This window comes from Montipora capricornis, chromosome 4 (genome assembly GCF_036669925.1).
Source record: "Montipora capricornis isolate CH-2021 chromosome 4, ASM3666992v2, whole genome shotgun sequence".
Classification (NCBI taxonomy): Eukaryota; Metazoa; Cnidaria; class Anthozoa; order Scleractinia; family Acroporidae; genus Montipora; species Montipora capricornis.
In genome coordinates this window covers 13702449-13719276 of record NC_090886.1, presented here as the reverse complement: position 1 = coordinate 13719276, position 16828 = coordinate 13702449, and the positions used below count along the sequence as shown (strand labels likewise).

General features: G+C 39.5%; 1 protein-coding gene across 3 annotated transcripts in view; it reads right to left on the bottom strand.

Moving 5' to 3' along the window:
* The window catches only part of LOC138045601 (protein CASP-like), a 142294-nt gene extending 125495 nt beyond the window's left edge, over positions 1-16799 (bottom strand). For 2 of the 3 annotated variants that reach the window (XM_068892157.1, XM_068892156.1), the window contains exons 1-4: positions 16718-16799; positions 6518-6628; positions 2699-2746; positions 1243-1321 (exon numbers count right to left, since the gene is read on the bottom strand). In XM_068892157.1, the coding sequence (XP_068748258.1) occupies positions 1243-1321; positions 2699-2746; positions 6518-6628; positions 16718-16783 (304 nt within the window). In that variant the 5' untranslated portion in view covers positions 16784-16799. Of the gene's footprint in view, positions 1-1242; positions 1322-2698; positions 2747-3514; positions 3577-6517; positions 6629-16717 lie in introns of those variants that run through there. The other variant, XM_068892158.1, reaches the window with a different exon arrangement.
* Between the last annotated feature and the right edge of the window lie 29 nt (positions 16800-16828).

Below are 16828 nucleotides of genomic sequence, written 5' to 3'. Positions count from 1 at the left end.
TCTGAGCGTGTAGTAGTAGTACATGGTATCAGTGAATCATTGAGAAGTCTTTGACTTGATTGGTCAGGAGAAAACTAATATCACTGATCTATCCAATTTTAGTAGTCAGTTACATGGCCAGCTGGAAAGACAGTGAGAGTGTGTCTCAATATTATAGAAAGTCTAAACCTACAGTATACTGTTGTTTGACTGTTCTTTTGGTTTCGACAATAAGCTGTTTGTGTGGTGATGCTGGAGTTGGCAATGGTTCAGTGGAGTTTGCTCTAAGTTGCAAGCTTTGTAGTCTAAGTCATTGGTAATACAGTAGCAATTGTTGCATCTCACAGTTAAATTAGCTAGAGAATATGCAATCTGTTACTTTTAAATTAATGTGTTAGTTGCTTAAAACACTGGGATTCCCCAAGGGACGTATCAAAACATTTTTCAATGCTGTTAAATGCAATTTAATTTGGCTAAATTAAATTTATGCAAAGTCAAAATGGAGGCATTGATGGTCAGCGGTGTTATGCATTAGGGTCATAAGATTTCCCATTGTGTTTTGCAGGGTTGCATGTGGTGATCATGATTGTCGATCATCAGGTGGATCTATGTGTAATAAAGTGAATTTGGCATCTTGGGCTTGGTTTGTTATTATGATCCCCCTTTCTGTGTTTTCATTGATTTGACCAAAGCAACAGGTCTAATTTCCTTCCTCCCATTGCAGGGTTGTTGGTATTTGCCAGCCATGTGCATTGGAGCAGTCTTCATAAAGTCTACAGTTGGCTATCAACAGTGGTAGCCCCTGGATTATATCAGGCACCCAAACACTATTTTGCCATGTGGATCTTAGGATGTGTTCCTTTGGGATGATCCGAAAAAGGATCACTGATCCAAGATCACTTGGATCACAGTGCATCAAAGGAACCGATGAATCCACTGTGGGAGAGGATTTTTCCGATCCTTTGATGCACCATGATCCAAGTGATCTTGGATCAGTGATCCTTTTTCGGATCATCCCAAAGGAACGCACCCCTAATGAAAACTACATGATACATGTAGGTACCTTCCACCAAAGTCCGTATCAAAACTTATTATAATTTTGTTGTAAATAATTATAATTTGTGCAAAACTCTGAAGGACATACACGTTCATGTAACTGGATAATTCTGACTAGTAATCCACAGTCATCACACATTACACTATCGCAATCTTACAACATCTGATACAATTGGTAAATGTAAATTTGAAACAAAAATGCCCAACCTGGAACATCCATCAGTTTCTTATAAATCGAGAGAAAGGCAGTTTCTGACGCTTTGCTTCTCTTTGATAGGGCATCAATCTAAAAGAAAGGCAGTAATTATTTATTATTATTTTTAATCATAACCATTACAATTTTCTCAAATATGATTGTTGCATTAACTACTGTTTAATTATTTTTCACTGATTATTGTGTAGGGTTGAAATCGGAGAGTGAAATCAGACAGTTGGCTGTAATCAGATACATAAAATGGGAAAGTTACATCAGCCAATCATACATGTATTAAATGCACTCAGCTTAATTCACAGGATTTATCACAATAACCATAGCAACAGCCACTTACCCTACCAAACTGGGGATTTTCCAAAATGGACAAAATGGGATGCATTAATTTTGTTTTCTCGGAAATTGTAATGGTTATGATTAATTGGTGACAGGACTTCATGTCGTCTATAATCATACTCGTCATTAAACAAATTGAACTCCCGCTACCTGGTCATCCGATTTTGTTAATCACTCATATGATTACAGACCTAATTGGACTCCACTCAGTCCTATTAACATTATAAATTGAGTTTACATCCAAACATTTATTATTACATGTAAACAGATACTGGCAGTGCCAATTTCTACCAAAACAGTAAGAGTTGTCATTTTCAGGCTACTGTAATGCAGGCTAAATAATTATAAATTACATTATAAGTTAGCTCAAGGGGCTTTCAATTGGCCTAGGGGTAAACAAAACAAAAACTTATATATATATGTTGTCAGTGGTTTAATTTTGTTTGTGGCTTGAAAAGTTCATTAATTTTTTTTTATTTCAAACCCCTGTTTTTTTAACTACACCCCCAACCCCCTTCCAAAAAAATCTCCTTTTTAGACAGTTGATTTTAAAAAACAGTTTAAAAAATTTACACTGGTTTGAAAAAAATGAATTTTTTTTAAGAAAAATTCAAACCAAAACAAATTTAAACCACAACATATAAAATTATATTAATTTTGAAATTCTTTAACTCTTATGAGAGTTAATAATTACATTCAAGGCAAAGCAATGCTGATCACCACTGGTTGCTTCCAGCTGTGGGGTGACCCTGAAAGTTATCCAAGGAGCTCCTCATGGTCACATTTATTATTTTGCAACTCCAGGTCTGGACCTTTCTGGTCCACGGCTTGGGAATTTATCCATGTTTTATATATTTTTTCCATCTTCTCTCCCTTTTTTATTTACTTCTGAACAACTGTACACTTTCCCATTAATATTGCAGTGTGATGGGGACGTCAACCTGAGTTGCCATGGATACTAAATCCCAGCGCTGACAGATCACTTCAATCCAAACTCAAACAACTTATTAAAAAGCTCTGAAGATCCCAAGGTCACGTATTTTTGATACTGACACATGTCAAATATCAATAAAAATGACCATCATGATACATGTAAAACCAATGGAGATTACTAACCTCAGCTTGGAAACTCTTTAAAAGAGGAGCCACTTTTTTCCTGATGTCCTGAAATAATAAAAAAAGTACATGTCAAAACTAAATAATTATGAATTCAATAATTAATATACATGTAGAATGACTAATAATAACTTACATCTCAGGCAATAATTTAGTTACTGTACACTGTACCTGTGAAAAACAGTACAAAAGTACACATCTGATGATGATGATGATGATGATGATGATGATAGTAATAGTGGTAGTAGTTATAGTAACAATAATAAATAATGATAATAATAATATTATTAATATTATTATTATTATTATTATTATTCCTTTCATTTATTTATATATATATATATATATATTATATATATATATATATATATCTTGAAAAATACGGTGATGCCATGCCTCGTGTAATATTAAATAACTTATGAAGACTTCTTAAGGCAAATTGATTATAATCGAACGTTATTATTGTATAATACATGCAATGTGCATCATCTAATAGTACTGTATATAGTATGTACATTTTCCATATTAATTGAACATAATGCTCAAGGAAGCAATCCTTATTAAATTGATGAGAAGTAAGAGAAATATATAAATCAAACATAACATGGTTGAATGGTTGGAAACCCAACTGTAGTACACATGGTGGATTAGAATTCGGAATCACCGAACCCCAACTGGCTTGAGGGCACCAGGAGCATAGTCGATTTGAATTCGGGAACATCAAAGACAAAATCCAGAAAGTGCCCAATTGATGTCACAGATAAACTCTAACCCTTAACCTAACCTTACCCAGAAGTACATGTACAATGCACTTGCCTTGAGGGTACTACATGTAGGTCTTGACCTCAACCTCAACGTTTATTGTAGATTTAAAACACCTATTTCAAGAGGGTAGATCTATATGACATAGATCTTGTTCAATATGTAGTATCCCTGACTTTCTGTCGAGTAGGATGTATACCAGGGTCCATTAATAACAACCTGCAGGTAAAGTATTTTGGGAAGCAGCATTGGCATAGCATATCAGCTAAATTTGCTTGTTCTTTTCTCTGCTTTAAGCTGAGTGCTTCTTTTCAGGGTACTCCAATTTTCCCCTCTCACCAAGTACATGTACAAACATTTGATTTATAACATGTACATGTACTTCACTTTGATTTAACCAACAGTTTCCTCAATAAGTGGAGCACTTATGCCAACCAACTTAAGCTCGAAAGCAAGCCTGCAAATAAGCACCAGTCATCGGACATTTGTCCGGTAAATTTGAGGTTTGACTGGCAATCGATCAGTCTGACCGGAAAGCTTATGACAGACTGGGGTCTTCTGTTAAAGTGTGAAATTAAATATATATATATTTTGACTAAAAAAAAAAGCCAAATGCAAAGGTGGCCTTTCAATATATGGCCGTAATGCATAATGGCTAAGTTTCATTTTGATTTGTTATCATTTGCAGCTTGCTTTTCACATTGTCTTACTACAACTGTTAGTGGTAACGCTACGCCCATATTTGTTGCATTGATTTAATCAATTTATAACACTGCAATGTACATACTGTGGAATCAACAAGGGTACTGTTCCACAAATGCATGTTGTTTGCTTTTTCATCAGACTGATACTTAAGATTTTATGAGCAGTCTTACAGCAAATTTTCGCTCTTACCATGACCTCAATAACTACATGTACATGTAAATAATAATTATTAGAAATGTTAATGTTATTGCATATGCACAACAAAAGCAGAAACCTTTCAGGATTTGTACAAATGTACTATGTTCAACTGGAATGACAAAAAAAGAAAGCAGCAACATAAGAAAAGAATGGCAACACAAAAGCAACAATATTGTCAAAACAGCATTGGGCAGTGCACGCATGTTGGATCACTTTCATTGTCACGCAACAAAAAACAAATTCGAAACTGTCCAATAAACAAGCCAACAACCTGAAATGCTGTAAAGACAAATAGATAAACCACCTCTTCAAATTCTCAGGTCTGTGCAGTACATCGTTTCTGAGTTATTAATAATTTGCCAAAGCGTTTCACACGACGCCACCTTGTTGGTAGACTGTCCATGGTCCACCAATATGGCGGCCAGTAATCAACGAAAACACTTGGAGTTCACTTTGCCACGAAGGCACTTACTTTCGCTCAAGAGATGAAATACATGTGTGTGAACACATCTCGTAATATACTTGAAACATTCAAACTTCTGAGAATCATAGGAAGAGACATGTTTTTCAGCCAGCTTTGTATCATGGTGTCTAGCAAGGTGACAATTCGGAACTTCAAAAGGCTGTATTTTCGAAACGAAAAACAGTTACAGAAGTGAAAAAAGGTTTCTTATCACATTGTAGCACATCTTCTTGACCCTTGTTTAGATAAAAATTCAGAAGACCTCACGATTTTCGTTTTGTAAGTTGATGATGTCACTGTGGAAACCATCAAGATGCCAAAATTTTGGTCAAATTACAATGTCAAAAATGATTGTATCCTTCCCTCGCTTTGGTGAAAACTCTATTGACATTTATTGCTTGAATAACAACAGCATCTCTTTAGATTTTAAACACTGTTTAATGTAAAAGAAGAGAATTTCACAAGTGAGCTGAATTTAGTAGACAAAATCATTGTATAATTATCGTAGCATTTCTGATGCTTTATGAAAGTGTGAAAAAATCAGCCCATCTTAAAAGGGGCAGTGTCATGCTATTTCAGTCAATCTTCAAAACACTAAAATACGTCTTTGCATTAATGAAGACCAAAAAATGATGGTGTGGTTTTGTTGCCAATAACAACTGAAGTGCACTGAAGCTATTCATTGTTATTGCATCCATGGAGTTTTTTTCAAGCTTGGAGATGGTTTTCACAGTTCTAAAGTCGCCAAAGATTAAATATGAATAGATCTTTGTGCAACAAAATTTTATACATTTGATATAGTGTATCTTGTCAGTGGGTTGTCAGGAATGTGTTGCACGTGTGAGCTACAAATACTAATTACCGCAATTAAGATTTTTACCCAGTTTTGACCTAGAAACAGCAAATTTAGCATGATGTCCAGTGCCCCTTAAAACATTAACATTTTTGTTCCAATTTGCTTAAAATAAATACTGTGGATCATAAAACATGTGGCATTATTTCTGTGTTCCAGAGATTTTCTGTCTGTGATTCACAGCACAGGAAAATACATGAGCACATTAACAAAATTATTTCAAACATTAAATTTAAATTTTTTTTTTTTTTTTTCATTGGTCTAAAAAAACTAGCTAAAACTTCTAAAAACTTGTGCCTTGTATTACCTTCGATTGGTCACCAAAAAATATAAGAGTACTACATGTATTACGCAAGTTGGGTTCAATGAGTAGGGTATCGTATGTAAATCTGGTGAATGTTCCAAGGATTTTGTGTTCTTGATAAAATGTTCCCATTTGCCCGAACCATGTGACATGTGACCATCACCTACGGCCATTTTGATTCTTTATTACATGTAATACTTCCTCTTGCAGGGAATCAAACAGGCTACCATGCATGTTTTGGCAGCAAACGGCTGCAGACAATTCAAAGGATTTGAACCATTCAAAAAAGTGTTTCTTTTAATTTAAAAAACAACAAACAAGACAATGAAAATGAGATGCCGGGCAACTTATAAAGTGGTCTGCCACAGGCATCCCACTTAATAAGTCTTGTAATTTTTTTTTGTCTGACCAGGGTGGCTGCTTGTCAGGTAAAACCTTGTCCCTGGCTTATGGCAAAAAATTATTTGCAGGCTTGTGAAAGGGTTGTAGTAATTATTGAATGTACCAATGATTTTGGAATTAGATTAGGGTTACCTCTGGTGTATTCTTTTTGAAATCACGACTCAGTTCTACAAGCTTCTTTCTTGAGGTGTCTGATTCATCTTGACGATCTGCTAGTTCCGCAGCAGTTACATCTAACGATTTCTATCAAGAAGACCATGGGAAATAATGAAATTAAAAAAGGAAGCATCAAGGTGAACTACCTTTTTGTCCTGCACACATCTGCACATTTCTTAAAACCACTGTAATGGTGTAGAGATTTTTACAGATTGCCAGACACAGAGTATTTTAAATTAAGTGTCTAAATGTCTATAGCCGCTGGACAGGATTTCTTAGCAAATCTCTTGATGTATAGGACAGTGATTAACGCTACAAGACGCCTCTTTTACCTTGTTTATTTATCAGTCAATCACACATACATGTACATAATGAGCGTTTTGAGTCTAACGTTGGCGAGACTTGTACTGAGTGCCGGTCATGGAGAATCGAAAAAACCCTGTCGGGGTTACCGGACATCCAGACACAGCTCATTTCGATTGACCTTGCTCACCAGAGTTTCTAACAGCTCAGCGGTTGGTTCATCCAGCTAGATCTTGGAGGTTCCACTTGGGGGTCGCGTAATTTGTATTTAAGCTTAATATTCTTTAACGCTGTGTCTATATGTCCGGCAGCCGGACAGGTTGTTGAAAATACTCCGTGTCCGGCAGTCAATTTTTTTTTTAAATTTTCAGTTAATAATATCAAATCCTTGTTCACATGGCTGAAACCGTCACTATTTCCACCGTAATGTGAATTGTAGTGTGCTCGGCACCCGGTAATACTGATGTTTTCAACTTTGAAGCTCTCCGCGAGCTTCCGGACAGGAAATCGTAAATACTCCGTGTCCGGCAGTCGAACATTTCCCGAATATTAGGTCATTCCACTGAAAAAATGCGAGCTATACCATCTTAGGCGATCCTGTTCTTGTTTCCACGGCTCAAGGGTACGATTACCACCGAAATAATAGTGTCTTGTTTCTTCCGGGAATTGCAGTGTTTTCCAACAGCTTCCGGACGCGAACTCGTAAATACTCCGTGTCCGGCAGTCCAATATTTACCGATTAGTAAGTCTTTACAATCAATATATTCGAGATTAACCACCCTAGGCTACGCTTTTCTGGTTTACACGGCTCAAGGGTACGATTACCATCGAAATACTAGTGTTTTGTTTCTTCCGGGAATTGCAGTGTTTTAGATTAAAAATTGCAGTGTTTTTCCAACAGCTTCCGGACACGAAGTCGTAAATGCTTCCTGTCCGGCAGTCGAATAGTTTCTCAAATGAAGATGATTTCCAGTCCGTACTGCGTACTCTTGGGAGTTTAGTTAGGTTTGTCTGTTTTGCTTCATGTCAGACATCACAAAATGCAAAACATTTTGCAACCAGTCACATGAAGTACATTTAATTCAAAGTTCATGTCAACCTCCTATCATGGATTCGAATCTTTCTCATACCATTTAATTAAACAATTTTGAAGCTGTAAAAATAATTATTGATGACGCTGCTCAAAAAGAATTAGATAAGGTATGTGGGGTTCGTAACGAATAATATCGATTCATACATTAGACTGTACTTGTTTTACTTATAAACATTGGGCTTTTGCTGAGACTGCGCAGTACGGACTTGAAACATCTTTCAGTCCTTCTATCCCATAGATTCATGCTGCACTCCCCCCCCCCCCTTCCTCGCCCCACGGGTCACAAAGGGTTAGGGTTAGGAGAGAGGGAATGAGTGTTAACAAAGAGATATTATTAGAAAACATATGTCAGAATGCAAGAAACGCGGATCGGACTTTAACATGATTCTTCAAAATTTCCTAGGGGAGGGGGAGCATACCCCCGGACCCTGAAAATATATACATGTGTATAAACAAAGAGAAATGTATGTAGTTTTACCAAATCGCAGGCATGCTCGATACAAAGACATGTAGAGCGAAATAGACATTAAAGAGAAACTGTAAATTGACAGTTACTTTGTTATAAATACAGATATTTTTTGTCCTACCCTCGGCAGTCAACAATAACCATAAGAACAACTTCATTAGCGTTACCATATCAGTTACATAGATTTTGCTTCTTGCCACCTATCAGTAATAGAGAGCGACAACGGTGCGAGATTATTACAACAGTGACATAGAAATTAGTTAGGAAGTTCATGTTCTTTACCCTTTTCAGACCGAAATGGGTGGGAGGGGAGGCAGATTTTGCCGGCTTTGCGGACTGTAAGCATTACCAGCCGTTAATGTAATTTCCTGACTTACGCCCAGCAAAACATCACGCAATGTGTTTCGTAATTCTTATTTGACAATATTGTAGACAGATGTTGTCCGTTCAGTATCGGAAAAAATGGACTCGAGGCCGGAATTCGCCTTCCGGTCCCAAAGAATCGGTGTGAATAGAGTTAATTGAACTTGTTTTTGCAAGTTTTAAAAAACCAGTTTCTTGCTTTAGGTTTGCTACTTAAAGACGAACATGAAAAGTGATACCACAACAAACAGCGATCACAAGCAATTGAATCCTGGTTGTCCTTTACCGCCTTGCTACACGCCTTGCAGTACCAAGCACTTTCTTCTTTCCTCTGCAGTATCTCTAGAATCTGGAACCATGTGTCTTACGTAAAGAAATTTTCAACCCGGAAAATGTCAATGTTGTCACAGTCACGTACAGTGTCCGGTATTAAGTGAATGTTCGTCTGAATATCGTCATTGTCCAAAAGTCTCTTGCCACTCAGTGCTTCAGCAACCACTATCCTTTTCTTAGTGACACATTCCAGTATCATCCTTTCCTTGTCATATGGTTTCAGTTTTTTGTAAGGCAACAATATTGGTCCCTCCACTTTCCTCTTCTTAGTTTTAGGTATGCCAACGACTGTTAGTTCTGCTCCTTTTGGGCGTCCACGTTTCATTATTTTTGGTGGCATTTTAATGTCACGAAATCCAGATGTTGGCGTACATTCTGAGGCTTCCTTTGTTAGCCCATTTCTTCCATTCAAATGTTGGCCAGTCTTTCCGAAGGCGTCGTCACTTTCTTTCTCGCATTCTGCATCTTTGGTTTCGTATCTTGTTTTTCTCAGTTCCTCACTTTCTCCATGAACTTCTTGTTCCTTTTCAGTTCCCTTTACTCCGCGTGTCTGGCTTTTTATGTCGTTCATGCCTCTTTTTTCTTTCATCCCTTTAGTTTCTGTTTGCGCAGTATGTTGCTTCTTTTTTTCATTTACTTCTTGTTCTTGGCTTTCACCTGTCGTCCACTTGTCTTGTTCTCCTCCATCTGTCTTGAGTTTTTCTTCATTTTCTCCACTGTCATTCTTTATTTTCTTTCCCTTACTCTTTACATGGGTTTCTATTCTTTTTCTTTCTTTCCTTATCTCTTGAGCCATTTTCTTGCTTTCCCTTTCTTCATACGTCTCTGCCTTTGTTCCTTGTCCTTTAGCTTCAGTTCTTGCTTTCTTTTCCACACTTTGTCCATCATTTGTTTCTTGTCCTTTCCTTTCACTAGCATTTTCCAGTTTCTGTTCCTTTCCTTCCGTCTCCTTTCCATTTCTCTTTCGTTTGATTGTTCTTCCACTTTCCTTGTCTTGAGGATCCTGCTTTCCAGCTGACGAGTGACTATCCCTCTGTGCAGATATTGTTACCTCTCTCCCCAAACTCCAGTACTCTGCTACATCTTCCAACTGGCGTAGGCGTGTCGTAAAAGTACGCATACCACCTTCACTTGCCAAGGACGCAAGGGACTGTGCGATTCTCAGGGCTTTCCTAAATTTCTGTGCTTGAGAAAGAACTGTTTGTTTATTTTCTGTCAGTGTTACAGTTGTGTAAGACTGGTCCAATTGTGTGCTGTCGTCACAACTGAATCTCGTCTCTGCCAGTTCTTCATAATAGGCCATGGTCCATCTTTGGTTTACTAGGGTGGGTTGAAACAAGGGAAGATTCATCATGTCTCGCACTTTGAGTATGTGTCGGCACGGCAGTCCCATTCGTTTAGCAGAAGAGCATGTACACGAAGACGGAGTTGCAGTTATGAGGTCGCCGGATGACTTGTGACATTCTCTGTCTTGATAGCATTTGAAAGGTCAATTTGAGTACGGACAAACTGGAAGGCGTATGGAGTTAAATGCTGTGCATATTGTTGAACGCTTGGATCACAGTGTTGGTTCTCCACCGGTTTGCGTGCCAGTGCCATCAGGTAATGGTGATTACGTTCATTTCGTAACGTTCTGAGGACGGAGAAAAATTCGTGAAAAAACTGCAACAGACTTGCGTACTTTGAACAGACGCTTTTGATTTTGCTGAAAAGGGATTCGAGACGGTTGTTGGTGTTTTCTCCAAGATTTAGCGCTTCGTCTTTAAAACATGCCACCCACTGATGTTTTACTGGCAACCAGTTGAGTTCTAGGTACTCGATGACGCTGTTAAGTTTCGTGGCTTTAATTTCAGCCCAGTGCGTGTCAAATTCCTTGTTGGATTTTGCATACGCCAATTTGGACACAAGTTCCAGACATCGCAACCTTTCGGCAGATGTGATACCTAATTTGTCACAGGTAATTTCTCTGCGAAACGATCGTAGGGTGTGATACAGACAAATGTTAAGAGAAGCTTCCGGGAAACAATTTTTAAATGCATCCCTTTCAGTGAAGTCCTTGTCTGACATTATCACCTTAGTATCCGTCCAGCGGGGATTAAAACGCTTAAAGATGGTGACAGCAGATTCGATTACTGACTGTGTCTCTTCAGCTAGAATAAACAGTCCTACTATTTCACTTGACCCGTCTCCGTCAACGGCCAGAAGCAGATACAGAGGCATTCTTAGATCTAACAGCTTATATGTGGCATCTACCATTATCATTTCCGGGAACTTATTGTACATGCTGCGCATGTATTCGTCTTGGTAGACGAGGCCCTTGAAGTTGTTGTCCTCATCGACTATAACTTCAGTAATGGATCCTTGTTGCTGTCTCAAGAGGTTAGTAACGATTTCGAGGTTGTTCTGATCGTTTTCACATGGTGTTCTTTGTTGAATGTTCGAAATATCTTTCAGCGTTATTTTTTTACCAGACTTCTGTTCAAGTTTATGTTGAAGCAGTTTCTTATTCGCCTTGAGGTTAAGGGCATCCTTTATGTCCTTTCTTACTTCTTCCGAAACCGCTCTCTGCCTGGGTAGGTGAGCATACAGCTGTTTTGTCAAGGCGTGGTTGTGCTCCTCATTGACTCTCACAACTTCAAGAGCTTGACCATCGGATGACAATGACAGGTATACTTCAAAGGGGCAGCCTTGGCGAAACGATTTTGTTTTTCTTGTGCGCTCTTTTGAGGCATTTGGTCGCCCTCCAAACTTGCAGTATAAGAGCAACGAGTAGTACTTGAGGGAAGGTTTGGCTGCAGCAACTCTCTTTGGTACACGCTTCGATGCTGATGTTAAATAGCGAGCATCCTTGTTGTACAACTCACAAAAGTTGGCATCTTCAAAAGACTTTTTAAAATTAAGAAAATCTTCCAGCTCCATAAACTTCTGTCCCACGTAGAACCTGCAAGCACTATCTGTGTTGTTGGCGCTAGGTACTGAAGGAACGGTGGGGTCCGTTTCACGATGTGTGGGTGGGTTGTCCGGTGACTGATCGACAACGGAATCCTCGTTGTTGGCGTCCTGAAGTCTCTCGCTTATTTCCTGTTCGGTCGGGTCCTCGCTAATGTCATCGAAGTTGGCAGTGTCCCATTCAAGGTGTTCACGCCCCTCCGCTTTGCCACGTCCAGGCTGCATGTTGGTGGTGTCCTTTATGTCTTCACCAACTGCTATCTTTGAACGCTCTGTGGTGTCAGAGTATCCCGAGTCATCACCACTGCAACCTTTGTCATCGTCAGCAGATATTTCGTGAACATCAGTTTCTTCTTCTAGAAACCTTTTTGGGCTCCTGTCATCCGAGCCCTCGCTATCAGAAAAGGCGTTTGCACCTGGAACAGCTTCTTTGATGTGAAACTGACGATTGACAGTGGAATCCTCATCAGGACAGTTGGTGGCCTCCACAGGTTCCTGGGCTATTTCGTGCTCGGTTGGGTGCTCGCCAGTGTTGTCCGATATACCAGTGTCACAGTCTTGAAGGTGAGGTCTCTCAATCGTATCAGGTCGACGATGAATCTTGGTGGTGTCCTTTGTGTCATCACCGCTTTCTATGTCTGAATACTCCACGGTGTCAGAGTATCCCGTCACGTCGCTACGACAGCTTTTAATATCGTCATCAGAAATGTCGAAAAGATCAATGTCTTCCTTTAGAAACCTTTTGGGGTGCCTCGTACTGTCGCCAGGGCCCGCACTATCCGGAAAGACGTTCATACCTGAAACAGCTTCTTTGCATTCAAACTGACTATCGATGATCCCCAAAGAAGCTACCTCAACCCTATTCTCCAGCAACCAAGAAATAACCTTGCTTCTCATAAAATCAGAATAAGAAGTAGGGTGCAAGATCCACTTCAAATCATCTGGAAACTTGGCGTTGTTAACAAGAAATACATCTCTCCATAGTTTAGGAGCGCAAGAAGCAATAGCTGCTAAGAAGATTACCGCAACACCACAAACATTACCACATGTCTGCAGAGGAATATTTGGCAGACATTTGCAAGAGCAAACGTGGCTAACTTGAGACTTTTCTTCGACATGGCCCTGCACAAGTCCTTTGAAAGACTTAATGCCCACATTAGCCTCTTCATAAATCAGTTCCACAATCGGAGAGACTAGTTTCTTCACATCTTTTGGTGGGGTCCATCCGGCGGTGTCACAGTAGAACCATTTATTTGTAGTCAAATCTACGTACAACAAAGTCCAGTGACAGCCTGGTTCCTGTGGTGTAGAAAACTGTACTTCCCCAGCCCTGGACTTACAGACATGGGCGAAAAATGTGATGAACCTCGCACTGCTAATCGAAAATTCATGTACAACTTGACGCAGGTCTTTTGTGCGCATCTGGAGAAGGTCGTTCAGCATAAACACCATCGTCTGTTTGTTTGTGGATTGTAAGATCTTTGTGATACCCGCTAAAATACTGTAATGCAGCCACCTTCTTCCAGCAATCGTGGCAAGATCTGAAGAGAGGATAAAGTTATTGTTGTCTAGTACGGCATGCCCATCAGGAGAGTTGAAGATCAAGTCCTCATACCTGGCCATATCTTCCTTTGAAATAGAACACTTTCCATTGGGGACCGACATTTCTTTTCTCAGCCAAGATTTCTCCTCTTTGACTCGCATGGAGATGTCGCGGAGTTCGTGGATTTTGCAAATGATGTCCAGAGATTTCTTGTCGAAAGTTCCCACATTGGATGAAACAGCTCCATATTTACCTTTCTGCACTATATCTTGCATTTCTTCGCAACACGTCAAAGAAGGCATTTTCTCCAAAGTTGACGTATCCGTTACCTTTTTCCTAGGCGTAGCTTTACAAAGCCTGAAAGCTCCCACAGCCTGTTGTACACGAGGATAGTGTATTTGTGCCGTTTGATATCTTGTTGTCAAGTAAAACTTGTTGTGTTCAACAATCTCCTAGAAACAATTATTAACACTATAATGTTAGAAAATAAAATGAAGGAGAAAAATGGCAAGTTGCAGTCCACAGAATCCCACTAATTATACTGGACTCACTGCACACGATCTTCCTCTGCATTCACAATAGCTGCTATGAGAATGATTTCTAATTGGTGCCGTATTGGCAACTTACGGTTTCCAATACGGAAGGTTTGATACGATAGGCGTGCTTCCTCTTACAAAAGCATTGAGAAGTTAGCATATGTCATTTAATTGTGAAGTGATGTCAAAGTATTTTGTTTACTTTCTTATACTTTCTTTTAACGCAGCGTTAAATTAATGGCAAGTGAGTACTGTTGAACTCTTACTATTCTCCAAATACTCTTTACAAAAGCATCATCACGATTGTATACTAACCTTTAACTTTGGATCCATCGTGAAAAATCCTAAAATAACAATAATAATTATAATAATCGGACAACTGAGGGACAACCTAGTTGTTTTGGATAGGAAATGCTATCCTGAAACGTGAATGCGATTTCCTTTGCATGGAGAAGTTGCTGGTGATGATAGATAAACAGATATAACAAATGGTGTGTAACCATCAACTAACGAGAGTAAGAGCATTCAGACAAATCAAGTTTACTAAATATGGACAGTTGTTTCAAATTCGCGCGCTAAAAGATCAATACTCGAAAAGTAACATCCCCGCTCCACTACACCTTTTGACCAGCCTACAAGTAATAAACTTTAAACGATGCAACCTCTAAAACTTTTGAGTCAACTATTCCAGGGTATATAACTCCAGAAAGGACAAAAAATGGATTTCCAGACGAGGAACATACACTGAAAGAAGTGTACAGTGCACCAGGCGAGAGGAACTGGGCCGAGTTGTTACCCTGCCGCGCCCCAGTGGGATGCTCTCATATTGAATGAAAGGTGATGCCCGAAGTCTCCCTTAGCGATGAAAATGCCGGATTTTACTCCAATTCTGGTTGTTTGGGATGAACCGGAAACATTTTTCACTGTCAATGTATCTTTTGGAGTTGCAAGTTAAAAAGAAAGAAAGAAAGGGGAACATTGTAATGTCTTCATTTGCTTACTTTTAGCTAACATTTATCAGTAGTCTTAAAGGGCAATCTTTTAGGGATGAAATAAGCTCAAGCCACACTCAGGCTCATGTCTTTTAATGTGCCAGTCAATTCCAGCAGTGCCCACTTCCCCCCTCCCCCCATTACTGGGACATTGTCCCAGTAAGTCCATCACAGAGTGGGGGTTATTTGCCTCTTACCAATTTACCCCGGAGCATTTGACTATCTTTTAGTTCTATTTTTCAATTGGCATGGAATTGACGGAATTCCCCCTCCTCGCCCCGGGACCAAATTAACCAGACAAACACATCTCACACAATATCTCAATTGGCAAACGCAGGGTTTCTAATTTTTGGCCAGGACATTTTAGTGCAACCCATCAACATATACATATCAAATCGCTAACTAGTCAATTTTCCCGGAAGAGAAAGAAAACAAATATTGACGGCAACCTCCATTCGGCTCACAGACAGCAGTCACAACACCCTTTCCTTTCGCGTGCATAGTATAATCAAGCCTCAGCTCAGCTACATTAACAACCCCAAATAAACAAGATCAAATGTGTGGTCCTTACCTTCAGTCTTCTTTTCACCTTTACTGCCCAGATACAGCACGCCTTAACCTCTTAATCTCCTGCGGTCGGTCGCTCTTCAATTTCCCGCTCAAATTAGGTCACGCTGGGTCAGCTGATAAAGCGTGACCCAATTGCCCTTTCACTACACGACGTGTCCGGAAGTAGTTCATATAGTATTTTTATGTACAGAGTGGGGAGAGTCACATAAAAATGAACGCTAGCGCAAACAGTTAGCCATGTAAACAAGATCAGCATCGCCAAAGATGGTATAGCTCGAAAATTCGACTGCCGGTCAAGGAGTATTTACGATTCGTGTCCGGAAGCTCGTGGAAAACATTGCCATTCGTGACAAAAACACTAGTATTTCGGTGGTAATTGTACCCTTGAGCCGTGTAAACAAGAACAGCGTCGCCTAGGGTGGTTAAACTCGAATATTTTGTTTCGAAAGACTTACTAATCGGGAAATATTGGACTGCCGGACACGGAGTATTTACGATTTCGCGTCCGGAAGCTGTTGGAAAACACTGCAATTCCCGGAAGAAACAAAACACTAGTATTTCGATGGTAATCGTACTTTTGAGCCGTGGAAACAAGAACAGCATCGCCTAGGATGGTATAGCTCGCACATTTTGAGTGGAATGACTTAATACTCGGGAAATGTTCGACGGCCGGACATGGAGTATTTACGATTTCCTGTCCGGAAGCTCGCGGAGAGCTTCAAAGTTGAAAACATCAGGGGTGCCGAGCACACTACCATTCACATTACGGTGGAAATAGTGACGGTTTCAGCCATGTGAACAAGGATTTGATATTATTAACTGAAAATTTTAAAAAAAATTGACTGCCGGACACGGAGTATTTTCAACAACCTGTCCGGCTGCCGGACATGTAGACACAGCGATTCTTTAATTTCACAGAATGTATTTACCTCACTTTAATGTACTTAACAAACAGCAAGACCACTATGATTCAAGTTCAGCCAATACCTACATAGGACTAAATTATTTTTTGCCCTTAGCATTCATACCTGGAGCTCTGGAAGGGAAAAGTCTTTCCAATAATTCCTCATAGAAACAAACGAGGAGGTCGCCATCTTTGTTTTGAATCGCCAACTTGGCGTCATGCGCAGTGGGAAATA